Below are 18,784 nucleotides of genomic sequence, written 5' to 3'. Positions count from 1 at the left end.
GCCTGGAAAAGCGCAGGCTCAGGGGTGATCTGATGGCCACCTATGAGTTTATCAGGGGTAACCACCAGTAGCTGGGGGAACGTTTGTTCACCAGAGCACCCCAAGGGATGATGAGGTCGAACGGTCATAAACTACTGCAAGACTGTTTCAGCCTGGACATAAAGAAGAATTTCTTCACTATCTGAGCCCCCAAGGTCTGGAACAGCCTGCCATCAGAGGTGGTTCAAGCAACTACATTGAACACCTTCAAGAGCAAATTGGATGCTTATCTTGCTGGGATCCTGTGATCCCAGCTGACTTCCTGCCCTTTGGGCGGGGGACTGGACTCGATGATCTTCTGAGGTCCCTTCCAGCCCTAATGCCTGTGAAATCTGAGTGGAGAGATGGTTGAGCAGACTGTTCTTCTCATTTGTGTTCTCATGGTACTGGAGAAGTGGTTGAGACCTATCCTGAGTGTCTTAGTGGCACATAAGAAGACATTGTACCTGATACAAAGAGACTCTGCTCTAAATAGACAAAATACAGACCAAGAATGGGGAGAAGGAGATTCGTATGTATTAGTCAGAAGGGACCTCAGTAGGTCGAGTCTGACCCCCTGCAGGAAAGAGTACTGGGGTCAGACAACCCCAGCCAGGTACTTGTCCGGTCTCCTTTTGAAGACCTCCAAGGCAGGGGAGAGCACCACCTCCCTTGGAAGCCCATCACAGTAAGGGCTGCCAGAATCTGGAAAGAAATTCTTCCTAATGTCCAACCTAAATCTGCTCTTTGTCAATTTGTGGCCATTGTCCTAGTTACTCCAGGGGGGTGCCCTAGTAAATAGAGCATCTCCTATTCCCTGCTGCCCTCCCCTGATGAATTTATAGGCAGCCACAAGATCACCTCTCAGCCTTCTCTTGCCTGCAGGCCTCTGACCATATGAGTGGACTCCTCTGAACCCTCTCAAGATTCTTCGCATCTCTCTTGAAGTGCAACGCCCCAAACTGGATGCGGTACTCCAACTGTGATCTGACCAGTAGAAGGGAAGCATCACTTCCCTGGACCTGTTCATCATGCATCATTGCATGATAAAGTGGAGTTAGCCCTGTAGATCACTTTATCACACCGACAACTCATGTTCATCTTGGAGTCAACTATGACTTAGTTGACCAAAAGGAAAGAAAAGAATTAGTGTTAGTTTTGGGCTTATGTCAAGTTTGTTAGTTGCAGGTTTTTCTAGGTGCCATTCTTTTCAAGTAGTGAGGCAAAGTTCACAGAAGGTGTCATGGAAGATGTACATTTTAAGGAGGGACCTGAGTAAGGACAGGTAAAGAAGCTGAGGCCCAGGGTCTGATTCTGATCCCACTTACTCTGGGGTAGATCAAGTTTAGCTCCATGGGTATCATGGACATTGCACTGATATAACCATGGTCAGAGAGCCAGAAGGGAATTGCCTATGCTGGTGAATGGCTATTTACAGTGTCAATATTATTGGGATAACTTGTGGGAGTAACTGCTCAACTGAATGAGTAGAGGTCCTGGCTGCATGTTGAGATTACTTCTCCTGAGAACTTTTCTCTATGCATGGTCCCACTGAAATCAGGAAGACGTTTTGTGGAGGAAGGAGGTAACAGAATCTCATTCTTTAATACCAAGCCTGTGTTTATCAAGGAGCTAACAAGTGACTTGCCCAGTAGTAACTTTCTTCTCAGCCACCTACTCTGGGGTTATGATCTTCTCTCCCAGGAGCCAGGACAGCGGAGCCCCAGGGCACTTTTTGTGTTGCCTTTTGGTATAGACCTGCTGCAAAATGCTGTCCCAGTGGAGCCAGGGGGAAGCAGGGGAGGATGAGAGGGATATTAGGATCATACTGCCTGGTTGGGCTGTTTCTGGGGTACTGCAGTGCCCTTGGCTTTGTGCATAATGGCTTGCAACCTAGCCATTTCATACCAACTTTTGGGTAATTAATACCAAGTCTTAGGTAATCCTGACTGTAAGCTAGGACACTCTCTTCAAGGCTCCAAAGAGGTTAGCTCTGTAATAGCCTCTCTTCAAGCATATTCCACTTAGGAAAAGATAGGGCACATATTCCTCCCTGGCAATGAGTCATGAACATTGCCCTTTTAGTGTCCTGTATTAAGTAGATCCCTGCCTGGTGTAAACTGGCAGAGGCATAACTGGGTGCTTGAGTGCTGTGGGCAGCACCTGCTGCTAGCTCTGCACTTCCTTTCTCAGGGTTGGCACCCTGGGCTGGGTGCTCCTGGTTCACCTGCCTTGCACCCTGCTCCCCCCCGCCAACCCTTCATTATGTGACTGTAAACTGGAATCATTCCACTGATATCAGTAGAACAATGCTGATGTATGGGGCCAGACCTCAATAATATAACTATACGTTCCTCTGTACTCCTTTTTTTGCAACAACCAACACTTAAAAGAGGTATAGCACAAGTATCTTCCATGAAACAAGGATGGGGGGGAGGGTTGCTGGCTTTCAACAAAATTCAGATACTCTGGCAATGATGTGCACTTCATACACCCCCAAGATAAATGCAGGCAAAGTTCTTTCAGTAGATGTGATATCTTTTATTAGAGTAACTGAGTAGTTGGAAAAAAGTTCCTAGCAAGCTTTTGGGTGCAGTCACCCTTCTGCAGGCACCAGGAGTGCAGACTGCAGAAGGGTGACTGCGTCCAAAAGCTTGCTAGGAACTTTTTTTCAAGTACTGTTCTCAATTGGTCTAATAAAAGATATCACATCTACTCAAAGAACCTTGCCTGCCTATGTCCCTAGACCAACGCGGCTACAACCAACCCCTCCCAGCAAGATAAATGCACTGTTTTTCAAATATAGTAGCTAAAGTTATTGGCAGCTTCTAAACTCTGATTTTGGAGCTCCAAAACAGTTGAGAAATGTAGATGGTTTCTAAAATGCCTGTCTAGTTTTCTCAAGAGAAAGGAGTCTCCTGAAACTAAAACTGTTTCCTTGCCCCTCTCATGCTGAGGAAAAGCTTGCTCTGGCTTAGGGAGAACAGGAATTTCAGGAATGCCTATACAGGGGCCAGTCTTGGAAAGCACTGAAGTTCTCCTGGCTGCTTTTGAATTCCCCTGAGGACAGTAGTTCTCAATGATTTTAGGCTCCAGTCACCCGCCCATAACATTTCTGAACTTACTGGCACCCCATTTTAGAAACTAATTTATTTATTACAGTGCATAAAAATAATATGACTGGAAACACATTTTTTTAAATGGAAAAAGAATACATGAGTAATAGTATTATAATTAATGAGACACTTCAGCTTGGCAGTTCTTGCAAATTTCTTGAATTTATGGCCAAACTGAAGAAAGACACTTTTTCACTGAACAAAGTATTTCTCTCTTCTTGTTTTTTATGTTGGTTAAAGCAGAGGACCCCAAGTCACTAAACGTGAGATGGATGTGCGTGCATGTGGGTATGTGTATGTGTGGCCCTTTCAAATTTAATACCTCATTTAACAAGGGTTAATTTAAAGTGCTGTACCCATTTTTAAAGCACGGTAAAGCCATGCACTTCTGTTAAGTCACAGCAATAAAGCACTTTAAATGGCGAAAAAAGCAACTTCTGTACACATGTAAAGTCTGAGGGTTGTTTTTCTTGAGAACTTAAAAGTCTTTTAAGTTCTTATTATCCAAATGCCTATTTTTCATAGAGAAATGGTGTTTCATCTTACTTGGGACCATAGCCTAATTAGATCTTTTTTCACTGCAGACACATTCAGGTTTGGGATAATGCTCATCTCCATACCAGGCAAAACCCATAGCTAAATAGCTTTCATTGTACATCTTAGCTTACTTACTTTCAGTTATGTTTTAAACCCACTACTTGAACTTGTGCATGATCTCTCTCTGAACACATTCATTATAATTTCACTGTGTGGCTCGTCAACTATTTGCTTTTTGATAACAAACTTGTACATTATGGCAGCTGCATTATATTAATTAAAAAGTGAATCATTGATCTTCACAACAAACAACACAACTCACCTGAGTCGATGCTCTAATATAAAATGGTGGCGTGTTGTCATAGCGTGAAAAGAGCTGAGCTTAGCCAGCTGGTCCTGACTAGGTCAGCTGAAGATATATAAGCAACATGTTGTGCTACTGCCTTCACTCAGAGAAGTGGGAAATGCCCCCTCTTAGTCTTACTTTATTTTTTTGACTACAGAAAATGATACAGCAATTCTTCTCCAGTAAAGAACTTGGAAAGACCACAACAGGCCAGAATGTTTTTGATGCTATGGATCCTATCTGAAATCTCTGGATTTGTCTTGTGAATCATGTAGGTGTTTGCACACCTAGCAGAGCTAACATTGTGCATCACCCTTAAAAGGATCTTACCATACCCCAGGGTGCTACAGCACTCCAGTTGAGAATGACTGGCCAAAGATCTGAGAATACTCAACACCTTGCAAGATTGCTCCCATTGCACACTGTTGTACATCTTTATATGAGCTGTAAAGGGAGATAATTGAGCCACAACTTGAGCACTAAGGGTGTATATACACGTGCAGTGAGGTTGCTCTGACACGCTGTAATTGCAATGTGTTGAAGCAGACTCAATTAACCGAGTCTGCTGGAGCATGGTAATTACCACACTCCAGCAGACTCTAGCATCTTGTGTATCAGTGTCCTTGCATTGAAAAATGGCGATGGGGGCACTTTAACTAAAGGTCATTAAAGTGCCACCATTTTTCAGCACGGGAACGCTGATACATGAGATGCTCCAGGCACTTTAATTAGAGCGGCTCTCGGAGGTGCTCTAATTAAAGTGCACCCCCCCCAGGCTCCCACAGCACATGTATAAATGCCATAAAAATAAAAAGCCAGAGGCACCTTACCTCTAAAAGGCTCTATTTATTTTCATGTGATTCCAAATCTTTACCATGTGTGAGTGCAGATGGACAGTTTCTGCATAGAATTAAGATAGCCAGCATTTAAGCCTTTTCCATTCTTTCCTACAGAAGAACAATTCTTTCCTGTTTCATCCACTGAGTAAATGACTAACAGATGGAACCCAAAAAGATTATCATTAGATGTCTAAAAGCATAACATCCTCTCCAGTCTTGAAGGCCTCTGTGCCCTATTCTGCGTGTGGTCCTGACATAGAACTATTCATCTACTGATATTTATACAGTATTTTCTTAACCATGTGGCTGATCCTCTGCTCACTTGTAGTAGTGTAAATCAGATGGAAGTCTATCAGAGCTACTTTGATACAAGACTAGCATGAGAGAAGAATCAGGCCCAATGAATATTCCCACAAGAGAAACATTTACATGAGAGATATAAAGCTCAATCACTTCAACTGTGCCCTCACTGGCTCTTTCAGGAAGCATTACCGTCCTAATCCTGTTGCTATTGGTGATTCTGTAGCTTGTTTGCTGTGATGCTCAGGGACAACACTGAAGGGTTAAAAGAGCTAGAGTGCACCCAATTAAATTACCAGGCAGCTGGTAAAACAAACAGAAGGAAGTGCTCTTTTACTTGATACACAATTAGCTTGTAGAACTCATTGCCACAAGATATTGTGGAGGCTAATAGTTCAAAAAAGAATTAGATCTTGAGACTGTTAAACACAACCATCAGGGATGTACCTTCAGACTCAGGACACCCCTATACCTATTACTGCATGCAACTGTAAGGGTATAGCAGGAATAGATCACTTCACATGTGCCCTGTTTCTTTTATTCTTCCTCTAAAGCATCTGCTACTTTCCACTGTTGGAGGGAAGACCCTGGACTGGATGAATGTTTTGGTTTGACCCAGAATTGCACTTTTTTTTACATTTTCTTATTATGTTGCCTTTTATGTGCGAAGGTCAAAGCCTTGTGGCCACTGAAGAACACAAGAGTTGGATTGGCTTAGTCTCCACCATATCCCCAGCAAATCCCAGCTTGGTTGGTTGCTTGCACAAACTGGACACTTTATTCAACCCAGAAAGGGTTGTCTCTCAGTGGAAGAGCCTATCTAAACAAAGGTGAGAGGAGTCACAATTGCTGTCGCCAGGAGGTGAACACCAGAGAGGGAAAAGAAGGAACAATAGTGTTGGCACAAAACAGCTTGTAAATTGGTGGCATATTGGCCAGGATTCCATTTAGGATGAAAATTAGAAGAAGGTTTCTAACCACCAGACAAATGAGGTTCTGGTATAGCTTTCCAGGGAAGGCAGGAAACCTCTACCTGATTTTTTTTAATGGAGCTTGATATAAAAGGGATTATGAAATGGTTGCCTGTGGTACCAAGGGACTTGATTACTCAAGGGGTCCCTGTTTGTCCTGGTTCCTGTGTATACTTGTCCTGAATGTAGAATACTGTTCTTTTTAAAGCTGCCCAGTGTAATTGTTGTTAACTCCTGGACGCAGGGCCAGCTCCGTTAGGTCCAGCTCCATTAGCTTCTTAGTTCTGATTTCAAGCTTCTCTTCCCACAAACAATTTCTTATCCCTCCTCTGACTCTATAACATTTTGCTATGTCTACCATAGTTATAATTGTGTTTCCAAAATAAACAGTTACAAAGGCAGACTGGAACTCAACCCCATCTTCTAAGCATTACATTTGTCTCCTTGCAGTATAATATCCTTTGTCTCAGACTTTGTAATCGGACCTTGTATCATTTCTTTGCTGGGAGTGCTGAATTATGACTTCAGTGTTTGATTTACATAGCGCATTTGGCAGGGGATGAAAAATCAGATTTATTTTAACATAAATTTAATTTCCAGTATCCAGGGCAATTGTTTGAAAAAGTTGCACTTTTCAAAGACAACTTCTCAGGGTCTCTTTCTCCCATAGCAACATATATACTTATTAGACTCTCTAAACCTTTAGAATTGTAATGGCTGTTCTAGCAATAATGTGTGGTACTGTTTTATTTAATATATGGAGCAGCACCAACTTCAAAAGCACTAGAATCTCATCTACGCCATTTACAAGCTTGTATGTACATTGTCACCCTCTCCTGGTTCAAATCCAGGTGCTTAGGGACCTTTAAGTGGTTGGACCCCCAGTGGTTGGAGTATAGAAAGGCTCTTTACTCGCAGTGACCTGGAGTCAAAAGTATCCAGGCAAATATTTAAACAAATTGAGCTGTTTCATGTATATTTCCCACATATGCACCACTACCACCCAGAGGTTCACTCTGAGCTTCTAGCTGCAGTCACTACTGCTGTTTTGGCTGGTCCCCATGCACATCCCTTGAATTTTGCATTGCCTCCTTTTAAACCATATGTGGACTCAGAGTCATTTGAAACTCAGACCTTGGTTCACCAAAAAAGCTTGTTAAGTCTGGGCCAGGGTTGCAGGCATGCAGTGAAATGCATTGACCTGAGGAGTTGCTTCTGGTTTTAGGTTTCATTAAAATTTTCACCCAGCTGTTTATCAGTATTGCTCCTTGGGACAGCAAGCGAAAACATGTGTTGGAGGCCTGTGTTTGGAGTTGAGAGTTCTGTTCCCCAGGCCACATGTATGTGGTGTTGCTGACAGCTGGGGTTTCTTTCATGCAAAGTCGTATGGTTTTATTTTGCATGAAAGCCATAAAACTACAAAGAGCCTTTGCATAACTCATCTGATTTTCTGCAGTTCAAATGAGTTCATGCTTTATCTTTCCAGGGGAGTTTTAGGCTATTATTATGTGTTGGAAGCAGCTTCCGAATCATTCTCAGGATTTATAAATTGAGATTTTTAGTGGAATTTGGGTACCTAACTCTCTTCTTCTCCTTTGGAAATTCCTGCAACAATCTAAGTGCTTTGAGCAAAAATCTTTCTTTCTGCAGAAAGGAGAAATGCTGGGACAACTGGGGACAGAGAATTATAAAATATAACCACTTTTAACAGCAGGGAAATTCAAGTCCAATACCAATGAGACTGTAGTCTGAATTTACTTCCTAGGGAACATTTTACTAAGTTGTAGAAGAAAATAAATGCACAGCTAGCATTCTATATATCAAGGAGGCATGCTATAATACAAAGGATTATTTGAGGTCAGCTCTCAGACATATTGCCTAAGCAATGCAGAATAACCTGTCCATTTGCTTCTAATGCTCCCATTTCCAGCCTACAGTTTCTACCGATCTCTTGTAAAAGTAGAAAGAACAAAAGATCTAAATTATTGTACACAAAGGCACATAAAGCAAAAGTTGGTAATAGCCTTCCTGACACAGTTCCTTGCATTTGGCAAGCAGAAAATTTTGACTCCAGACCCAGTAACTCAGACTTGAATCCCTCCTAAATATGGGATGGAACAACTTCTGATGTTTTTCCATGAATTGTATTGTATATCACCATAAAACCAATAATCAAAAACACACCAAGGCACACTGAGCTGTGAAATGTATTCCAGATGTTGAAACAGTAGTGATTCAGTCAGCACATCGTGGTACCCAAACGCTGCTCGTCTCCTCTTGGGTCTTGTCCATACACAGTGTTTGACTATATTGATTTGAAACTGTTATAGTTAACTGAAGGGAATCCTTAGTGTGAACATAGTTATAAGGACATAAAGGTGCTTCTAATGGTAGAGTGTATTTCTGTAGGTTGGGTGTAGACCGGTCTTCATGGTATAGTCTCGGGCCCGGCCCATGTTACAAAGTTTGGCCATCACTGCTCCATTGGCCAGGGTGCATGAGAAGAGGAAAAAGAAATGGGTATGAACACTGGTGATGGACATAGCACAACTGTCGGAAGAAGACTTCTGTTGGTGAAGTTTTTCTGTTCAAGGATGCAGAGGTAACTTTTGTGGCAGGAGAACTCCCTTGTCCCCACTAGAGGGGGTGGCTGTTGTTGGGCTTGTATTTGAAGCAGCAACTCTATAGTACAGCCACAGCCTCATTCAGCAGAGGGGTTATTTGGGGAGTCAAGCACAGGAGAAAGGAAAAAAATGGGAAACACCATGGGAATCTGGAAAGCAGGATTTAAGGCAGAGGATCAGGTATGTGTTAGTGGCTTTATGACTTGCATTGTGGTGGAGACCATGCCAGGAAATAATAAAACCCAGCAAAACACTTTTCATCTGTGCAACATGGGATTAAGCTTGGTGATAGCCAATGTGTAGCTACTGAACAAAGACCATACAGCAAACTTTGGCATTCCATGTGAGGACTTTTCTCATCCTGAGCAGCTTGTGGTGTAGCTGTTGGCAAGGGGCCCTGCCAGCTCCACAGCCTTGAGGTCAGGAGGCTAAAAGAAACCATGCATTGTAGGAATGAAAGAGAGAGGCTCAGCTTTGCTCAGCAAAATGTGCTCACTCCTGGATACGCCTGGCAGTTGTGAGAAAGGGGCATCTCTCATTGTATCTACAGTTATGCTTTTAAATACTCAGGGGTTACAATAAAGGAATGTGAAATAGTTGTTGCTCCAAGATGCCCCCCAAAGATCTTCTGTTATTTAACAACCGCCCTGTAATGGCTGTAAAACAGCCTGTAGCAAAAATTCATGTTATCTCAGAAGTCTCATGGAAATGCTTCAGATAATGTCAGGAGCACATGAACCACCTAACTCTCATGGAGGAAGCACTGAGACTGAAATCCTGTATTGGGGCATCCAGAAGCTTCACGCTATTGGCCTAACTCATGTCTATAGACCAGTGTTTCCCAACTTTTTCCAGCCCAAGGCACACTTACATTAAAACAAATTTTCTGCGGCACACCTGTTAAGGCATTCCACTTCCTCATACCTATTGTAGCTCATTGCCATGGCAAAATTCACCTGTTCATTCCTGATGGCACACTTTTGTGCCACAGCACACTGGTTGGGAAACACTGCTGTAGACTGCTCTGTGGCAGCTGAGAATCCCTGTAGCAATGTAGGCTGTCGTGCTTGTCCATCCCCCTTTTCCGCCTCTTATCCTTGCACCTAACACAACCCTATGCTGGGGCTCCTTAGGAGGCCTGTGGAGGGCTGCCTACAGCTTCTCCTCTGATGAAGAAGAAGTCTCCTGTCCACTAGTTAACATGGGAAGGGGAAATCCTCCCAAGAGCTATGTATTCCAGCTTGAATATCATGTCTTGTGGGGGGAGGAAATGTGTCTTGTCTCCAAACTGAATTTACAGAGAAATTCTTTTGGGCAACATTCCTATTTTTTCATAGGGCTGTGCAAAATTTCGCTGGGTGTTTCATTTTGAAGCTGTTTCAACGTGTTTTGAGCTCCAAAAAGTGAAATTGAAATGAAACAAAAGGCTTCTCAAAACAGCTTCAAAATGAAACTAGGGCACTCAAAATATTTCAAAAGTTTCAAAACGTTTCAAATTTTGAAGCTGGGCTTACTTGCCTTCAGCGCTGGTCCCAGACAGCAGCAGCGGCAGCCTCCTCTTATCTGGTATACAGATCTGGGGGCCTGCACCCCCTGGGAGGGCTGTGGGGCTGTGCTGGACTCCTCCTGAGGGTGCAAGCCCCTGGATCTGCGCACTGGATGACAGGAGACTGCTGCTGCTGCCACCTGGGACCAGCGGTGGGCACAATCTGTGCCCGGAAGAGCAGCAGCAGCAGCCTCCTGTCACCCAGTGCACCGATCTGGGTGCCCGCGACCTCAGGAGGAGTCTGGCACAGTCCCACAGCCCTCCCAGGGTTGTGGGCCCCCATATCTGTGCACGGGATGAAAGGAGGCTACCAGCGAGTGTCACGAGTTCTGCTTTGAATAGTTTAAGAAGCGGTTTTCCAGAAACCTCTGTATCAATCTCCTTGAAACTTGATACGCTTTGTGCCCTCAGAAGAGGCTACCATCTCTGCAATTTTCTCTCCAAATCAGGCACAAAATGACCAAGTTTTAGGCATTTTCAGGATTCCCCATTATAGCCTGTGGGTGATGCGTTGAAACAGCAAAACCGTTTCAATGAAATGAAATGGAACAGTGCTTCGAAATGAAACACAGCCCCTTCAAAATGGTGAAATGAAAGTCAAAATGAAATGGTGCTGTTTCACACAGCCCTATTTTCTAACATCTGCAGCATGACTTGAGCAAATATATAAATTATAATACAGTAAAAGCTGTGTTATCTGGCACTTAGCCATCTGGAATGCTTTATTAACTGGCATCTGTCATAGACAGCAATACAAGCCTTTCTTCATGTATCCGGGAATACTCTAATAGTCATCCAGCACCTTGCCATGCACTTCTCATAAATCTGTTGTTTACAGATGCTTCAGGACACAGCCAAGCGGTGTCACTAGTGGCAGTCTCAATTGTACGCATCCGCCATCATGATTGCATTGTGCTTGTACTTTATTACTTATAACTCTCAGATAACCGGCATATTTGATTAACTGGCAACCCCCATTCCCCTTGGGTGCTGGATAACAAAGCTTTTACTGTATTCATACTCACACCAGCAATGGGCAGATCTCAATGGGCAGCATCAAGGTACAGCCCCAAACTGTCTCTGAGCCTGCAGGTGCTTGGATCTGGGTTGTTAGCTGAGTCTACAGAAGTGAAAGGAACCATAGGCAAAGTGCCAGACCCAGATGCAAACTGCCTTGGCGCTTGATAGCAAGCGTTCCTATCCAGGCATCTGTTCTAACCTTTCTGAGTATAGAAAGGTGCCCTCAACTGCTCAGTTGGTACTGCACAGTCCTGGTGGTGCATGGGTCATTTCTTACCCTACTGTGCAGTAGCAATGAACTACTGTGCAGTACCTTGTTGCTGCTGCACAGTACTGTTGGCATCCTGGTTCATGCCTGCTGACGCTACATCACCATAGCAATGAGCTAGGTCGCCGTAGTGTTTCATGTAGGCGTGCCCAGTGTGTACAATAAAGTCACTAGCTGTAAATGTAGCCCTTACTACACAGACGCATGTAGAAATTTGCTTACTTATTCTGTTCCTTTAGTGCTTTCCCGTAGTGCTTATTCAGCCTAAATAGCCGTAAACATAAAGAGGATGGAAAGTAACCTGTTTAAATTCGCTGATGACACCAAAATCTGGGGGGAGGTGAGCACGCTAGCAGGGAGTGAGAGATTGCAGAGGGATCTGGATAGGTTACAGGGGTGGGCTAACAGGAACAGGATGCGTTTTAACACGGACAAGTGCAGGGTGCTGCACTTGGGCAGTAGGAACCAGCAGCACACTTATACAATGGGGAACTCCTTACTCGAGAGCACGGAGGCAGAAAGGGATCTTGGAGTCATTATTGACTCCAAGATGAACATGGGCCGACAATGCGAGGTCATGGTTGGCAAGGCTAACCGGACCTTGTCGTGCATCCACAGGTGCATCTCGAGTAGAGCCAAAGAGGTGATCCTCCCCCTCTATGCGACACTGGTCAGGCCACAGCTGGAGTATTGTGTCCAGTTCTGTGCGCCCCAGTTCAAGAGGGATGTGGACAATATGGAGAGGGTCCAGAGGAGGGCCACCCGCATGATCCAGGGACAACAGGGCAGACTCTACAGTGAGAGACTGCGGGACCTGAACCTATTCAGCCTCCACAAGAGAAGGCTAAGGGGGGACCTGGTGACTGTCTATAGACTCACTAGGGGGGACCAGAAGGGTTTGGGGGAGACGCTGTTTCCCCTAGCGCCCGCTGGCATAACAAGGAGTAATGGGCACAAGCTGATGGAGAGGAGGTATAGATTGGACATCCGCAAAAACTACTTCACGGTTAGGGCGGCTAGGAGCTGGAACCAACTTCCAAGGGAAGTGGTGCTGGCCCCTACCCTGGGGGTCTTTAAGAAGAGGCTGGATGCCTACCTGGCTGGACTCGTTTGAGTCCCATTTCTCTTTTTGGGGTTTTTTGTTGTTCTCCCGCCCTGGCGGGGGGTCGGGCTAGAAGATCTACTAGGTCCCTTCCGACCCTTAATCTATGAATCTATGAATCTATGATCCAGTTGCATGAGAACGGAAAGACAGTACTATCCCTTGACCTAAGATGTGTTCATGTGACTTGAGTAGCAGTAGTATAAAGTTACTTGCTGGAAACTGCAACAATTCATATGATTCTGCTTGGGTTTTCAGGAAAAGGAGGTAATAGCTCTTCACTGTGGGAGTGCAGTGACGTTGGGGCACAGGTAGGACAGGGATAGCTGTGAAGATATTTATTTCCAGACTGCTATTTGTGTGCGGGGAGGGGCGGGGGAAACAGATAAGTGAGATAGGTGACATCAGGCAGTACGAAACATCGGATCATAGAATCATACATAATTAGGGTTGAAAGGGACCTCAGGAGGTCATCTAGTCTGACCCCCTACTCAAAGCAGGACCATCCACAACTATAGGATAATTCCTTTTGATGCACAGGAGCCATTTTTTTTCACAATGACAAGAAGAAATTAAACAATTCAGGTTATATCTACATGGCCTAATGCAGATCTGTGTAGAGATCCCCTCAGAAGCTTGATATGTGAACCTGGGTGGAGCCCCATGCTACCACACCTATACTGCTATATTGGCCATCTCTGCATCTAAGTCCTGTTTAGGTGCCTAGTCAACTCATCTAAATCACCCCAATCCTTCAAACACTTATATACATTCTTCACTTTACTACTGTGAGCAGTCCCACTTGGATTAATCAGGGCTGTTCACAGTGATAGGGCAAGGCATGTCCCTAAACATTCTCAAGATTGGAGCCAAAGGTACACTGATGGAATTGAAATGAATTGAGGTTATAATTCTAATAGATGAGAAAGCGATATTGAAGCTGGAAGTGTGAAATTTACTCTGAGAAACATGGTTTCACTCTAGTCGCTAACAAATTTACCATTGACTTGAAGAGGGTCAGGATTTCACCCGTGGGGGAGAGTAGGGGAGGGAAGCATTGACTGGAATATAACAAATCGGACTTTGTTGCAAAATGACAGTCAAATAGATCATTGCACTGACTTTCTCATGATGGCAAAATAATGATAATATATCCATTTCTGAACTGGCACTTTCAAGGACTGCTCCCCCACTCATTCTGCAGTTTTAGTTTATGTTCCATGTCACTGACAAGAGGATGACCATCATCTTGACCTAGATGTCATCTGTTTTGCCTCTCTGGTTTACAAGAATGTATCTGTTTTAAGTTTGTGAATAGTGATAAATGGCAGAGACTTTTTTAAAAATCTATTTTTCTATTTTAATGTAATATTTTTAAAGTGGTTTTTAAGCCAAATCAAAAGCCCTGGAGCACGAGATTCTTTGCTTATTTAGTAGGTGCACAACAGACAATAGGTGAAATGCAGCTCCCCATGTTGCCCTGCTACATGCCTCAAATCTGACCTAGAGAAACCACCTTTAGGGCAACAGTTTTAAAAGTAGGAGTCAACCCTGTTTGGGGTTGCAGTACTCACCAATGGAGTTGTGGGCACTGAACAGGCTTCGACTTCAAGGTTACAAACCAGTGATAAGTTGGGTCGTGAGCCTGGGAGTGACACTGCAGCTCAAAAAAATTGGAACTGCTGCTCTAAGAGTGATGAAGTAGTTCATTCTTCCAGCTCATTCAATTTATTGGAAATTGAACCAAAGTCTGCCTGGTAAGGGCACCAGTGAGGGGACTCATAATACTATTAGTGTCAACTGTGATACTGATACCTGCCTATTGGCAAATGAACCAACACCGCATTTCAGATGGGAAAGTCATTAGTAATCTGGGTGAGATTTAAACAAACTGGAAGTGATGGAAGCATTCGTATCTCATCAGTTACCTACTAAATGAAAAAGATCATGGAAATGAAATGAAATTTTACTAATTTTTTTTTTTGGATTTGTTTAAGTTTTTAAAACTAAATATCCAACATGAAGAGGATATCAGTAGCAATACTTTCCTCCTATATTTCTTATTTTACAATTAAACTCCTGAAAATCTGTAAAAGGTTAGCTCCTGCTCTGACTGACTTCTTACATAGGATGCCTGTCCATAGACACTTGATGTAAGTCATCTTGCAAGTATTTTTTAATCTTAATAATTCTTTTTTTGCCAAAGATGCCCCAAGGGTTGCAGATTAGTCAGTTCTTAGAGATTAAGCTTTCCAAGAGAAAACAGAGAAGTGGGAGCTGGCTGATTTGGTCATCAAACCAAGCACATTCAGAAGTACAATAAAGTCTGGGTAGATGAATACCTCTTAGAGGAATATGCTTGGTTCTGTCAAGCTGGAGGAAGTGCTTTAGTTGGAGAGCATTCCTGACCCATGTACATACCCCCGGTACTACATCAGCTCTTGACTTTGTGTCTTAGGAAAAAGAGGTTGCACTCCCCCACAGTCATCTGCTACCTCACAAGACTGACTGATGGGCCTGGAAAGCCATTAAAGTACCTCATTCAATATTCATCTCGCAGGGAAATCAGTGTCTTTGGACAATAAAAGAGGAAGCTGATTTGATAGCATGTAGTGGGTCACTTCTGGGCCCTGCTGTCCACCCCTGCAGAGGAATAGAGGGTTGTGTGTTGTGTTGTTATTCCTTTGTATTGATTACGTGCATAGAGGGTCCCCCCATTTGGAAGTGATCAACATAATTGAGCCAGCACGGAGGGGGAAATAAGCTGCTCAAGGAAAAGGGCTGGCTACTCCCGTGGAGCAATGTTGAGGTGGAGACTGAATTGTAATTGAACGTGATTTCTGCTGAACTCTTTAAATAGGACTATACCTGCCTTCACGGTTTACTTTTCCATTTTCCCCTCCAAATGTTTTTATCTTCCTATCCTTGCTTTAGATTGTAAGTGTTTTGGGGCAGCGTTCATCTTTTTCTTCTTTGTTTTAAGGCGCCTCATATTCCATGACTGGAGTACTCGGGCACTACCACTGTGCACATATAACAGTACATCTTTATCTGTACAAACAGATTGTCTGTGCAAACATGGATAGGGATGGAGTGGAGATCAGCAAAGGAAGGGACCTGGATCTCTTCAGCTTCCGTAAGAGAAGGCTGAGAGGTAATATAGTGGCTGTCTACAAACTCGTTGAGGGAAGGGGGAGAGGGCAGCAAGAGATAGGAGATGCTCTGTTTACCAAGGCAGTAGTTACTGGAGTAACTAGAAACAATGGCCACAAACTGACAGAGAGCAGTTTAAATTAGACATCAGGAAGAACTTCTTTATGGTAAGGGTTATCAGAATCTGAAATGGGCTTCCAAGGGAGGTGGTGCTCTCCCCTATCTTGGGGGTCTTTAAGAGAAGACTGGACAAACACCTGGGGCTGGGGTCATCTGATCCCAGTGCTCTTTCCTGCCCAGGGCAGGTTGTTGGACTCAATGACCTACTGAGGACCCTTCCAACCCCAAAAATCTATGAAATCTAGGAAGCGTCAACTCAGGAAGGGAATTGGAAGGTAATATTAGGTGGAAGAGTATGAGGGTGCAAGGTGCACAGGGCCAGAAAAGATGTTCCAAGAATAAAAGATGTCACGAGAAAAAGATGGGTATAGAACTTCTGGTGAGAAAAAAGATAAAGGGGATGAAATGTGTCATCCAACAGAGCACAGGGTGTGCACCAGGACACAGCAGCAACTAGAATGAAACAGAGTTCAGGGCAGAGACATAGAGATAGATAATAAATACAGATCAATGTCCTGCAAAATTATAAAGTCGACCACTGAGGAACACTATGTTATAGAGTGTTAATCTATGCCCAGACAGATGTTCTTTTAAACTCTCCTTCTGTTCCTACTGTTGCTTATAATAAGATGTTACTAATCTGTTAGCAAGTCAGAGAGACTTTTTTTCTAGAGGCTGGGATGCTGTGCAGTTTGGGATTAAGGAAATCTGCCTTTTAATTCTTTCTCTCCCACTTTTTTCCACTCTTCAGACCAAACTCGGTCCTGGTGAAGTCAGTTTTGTCATACCATGGCTTAATCTTGTTTCCACTGAGGTCTTCGCAGGGTTTTCCTTTTGGCTTCAGTGGGAGATAAATGAGCCCCTTTAAGAGCAATAATTACTTGCACAGATCAGCCCAAGTCCCAACAGGCTAAAAACTGTCATGATGACTGCTTCTTCTGTAGCACTTGCCAGGCCCTACAGTGCAAAGTCAATAAGGCTTTTCCTTTCTGAATTTGCAGGCTTGGAGATCATGGCGAAGAATGAGGTTGAAAAAGCCACCACTGGCTGGATTCTGCTTCTTGCTTGCCTTGTCTGTGGTGGCATTTACTAGTTTTCCTTCACGATGTCCAGGCAGCTATGTAGAGCCTGGTTTCCAATACTTGACACTAGCTGAACCACACAGAAAAGCCATCCAGCCCAGGCGTCTGTGGATGAATACCACTGACTCCATCCTCTGGCAGCGAGGGGGTTTTGGCCACAGAAAAGGGGAACAAACTCCACACGGCACCAATCAGGGAAGGCAAGCCTCGCATAAACCCAGCCTGGCTTACAAGCAAAAGAACAAGCCAGGTGACCAGCTCAGACAAAACCACAAGCAGTTGAAAGAGAAGAGAAAGCACAATAGGCAGATGAGAAAACATGTTATGAAGAAAAGCTCCAAAGAAAGCAGTAAGCTGTGGTATGAAAGCATTCCCCTCAGGACCAACACTGAAAAGAAAAGGGAGCTTAATGATCATTTCCATGCACTTGAAAGGGAGAAAGTTGTTATGGGACCATCAAGGAAGGGGGCCCCCTTCTATTCTTTTTCAGTCAGCAATAAAAGACGTTTATGGTCTGGAAGTCCTGGGTTTGTTACACTTCTAAAGAACTCTACTGTAGGCCAAGTCGGGCCACAGGACCAGAGCAAAGCAGGTGCACATTCACCTGGGGCTGGGCAGCAGTATTCAGAATTGGTGAATGCTTTTCTCTCAGAAGCAGGTAACAGGCTGCCCTTCAAAAACACAACTGGTGCTAAGAGATGGGCAGACAGTCTCTCGCAACATCCTGGAGAACAGGGAGGTCGCTTTTGGATGGACATGGCAGAGAGGTTACAAACTTCTGAGTGGTGTATGAAGATGACAGAGGATGCCTTTCCTGCTCGAAGAAAAGGTGGCCTGAGGTTTGGTGGGAAGAAACCGCCGTGGTTTACAGAGGACGATGTGCAGAAGATGAAACTTTTGGCAAACAGTGAGGTGGTGTCCAAAACCAGAATTCCTGCCCATGGGCAAATACTCAGAGTTAGCCTTTCAGCTGGCCAGGATACAGTCTCCTCTGACCCAAAAAGACCTTGCTTGGATGGGCTCTGTGGATTAATAAAACGGCCCAGTGATCTCTATGAGGTTCTAGCTTTCCATTTGGACAGAGTATTGGGGTTGAACAGGAGTCTGCCGGCAGTGGCCCGTAAATTCAAGAGCCATGTGCTTCCCTACAAATACACCAATGGTGAAGCGAGACCCATTATATGGTGGGCACCAGATATCCAGCACCTCGATGATGTCAACAATGACCAGAACTCCTTTGCACTAGGGTGGCTCCAGTACCAGGATCTGCTGCAGCTGCAGTGCGGCATGGTAGATTCCACTGCACCTCTTGGAAAAGCTCCTTGTTTGAGCATCCAGCACACAGAATGGACCAAATTGGCACTCTTTGATTTTCTTCTACAGGTATGCTGGGTGTTGGGAACAATTTTCTTTCTCCTTTCTTCTCTGCTTTCCCAAGGTATTAAATAGGACTCTGTGTATGTTTGTGTGGTTATGTATTTGTAAGGAGATAAATGGAGACCTGGTGACCGTCTATAAACTCACTAGGGGGGATCAGAAGGGTTTGGGGGAGACGCTGTTTCCCCTAGCGCCCACTGGCATAACAAGGAGTAATGGGCACAAGTTGATGGAGAGGAGGTATAGATTGGACATCCGCAAAAACTACTTCACGGTTAGGGCGGCTAGGAGCTGGAACCAACTTCCAAGGGAAGTGGTGCTGGCCCCTACCCTGGGGGTCTTTAAGAAGAGGCTGGATGCCTACC

General features: G+C 44.2%; 1 protein-coding gene across 2 annotated transcripts in view; it reads left to right on the top strand.

The window, feature by feature from the left end:
- The window catches only part of FAM198A (family with sequence similarity 198 member A), an 84,559-nt gene that overhangs the window by 26,107 nt on the left and 39,668 nt on the right, over nt 1–18,784 (top strand). For both annotated transcript variants that reach the window (XM_019508818.1, XM_019508817.1), the window contains exon 2: nt 16,962–18,425. In XM_019508818.1, coding sequence (XP_019364363.1) covers nt 16,962–18,425 — 1,464 coding nt within the window. The remainder of the gene's footprint in view (nt 1–16,961; nt 18,426–18,784) is intronic.

The sequence above is a fragment of the Gavialis gangeticus genome, unplaced genomic scaffold (genome assembly GCF_001723915.1).
Source record: "Gavialis gangeticus isolate Ggan-Ray unplaced genomic scaffold, GavGan_comp1, whole genome shotgun sequence".
NCBI lineage: Eukaryota > Metazoa > Chordata > Crocodylia > Gavialidae > Gavialis > Gavialis gangeticus.
Note: the sequence above shows the minus strand (reverse complement) of the source record. Positions and strands in the feature narration are given on the sequence as shown.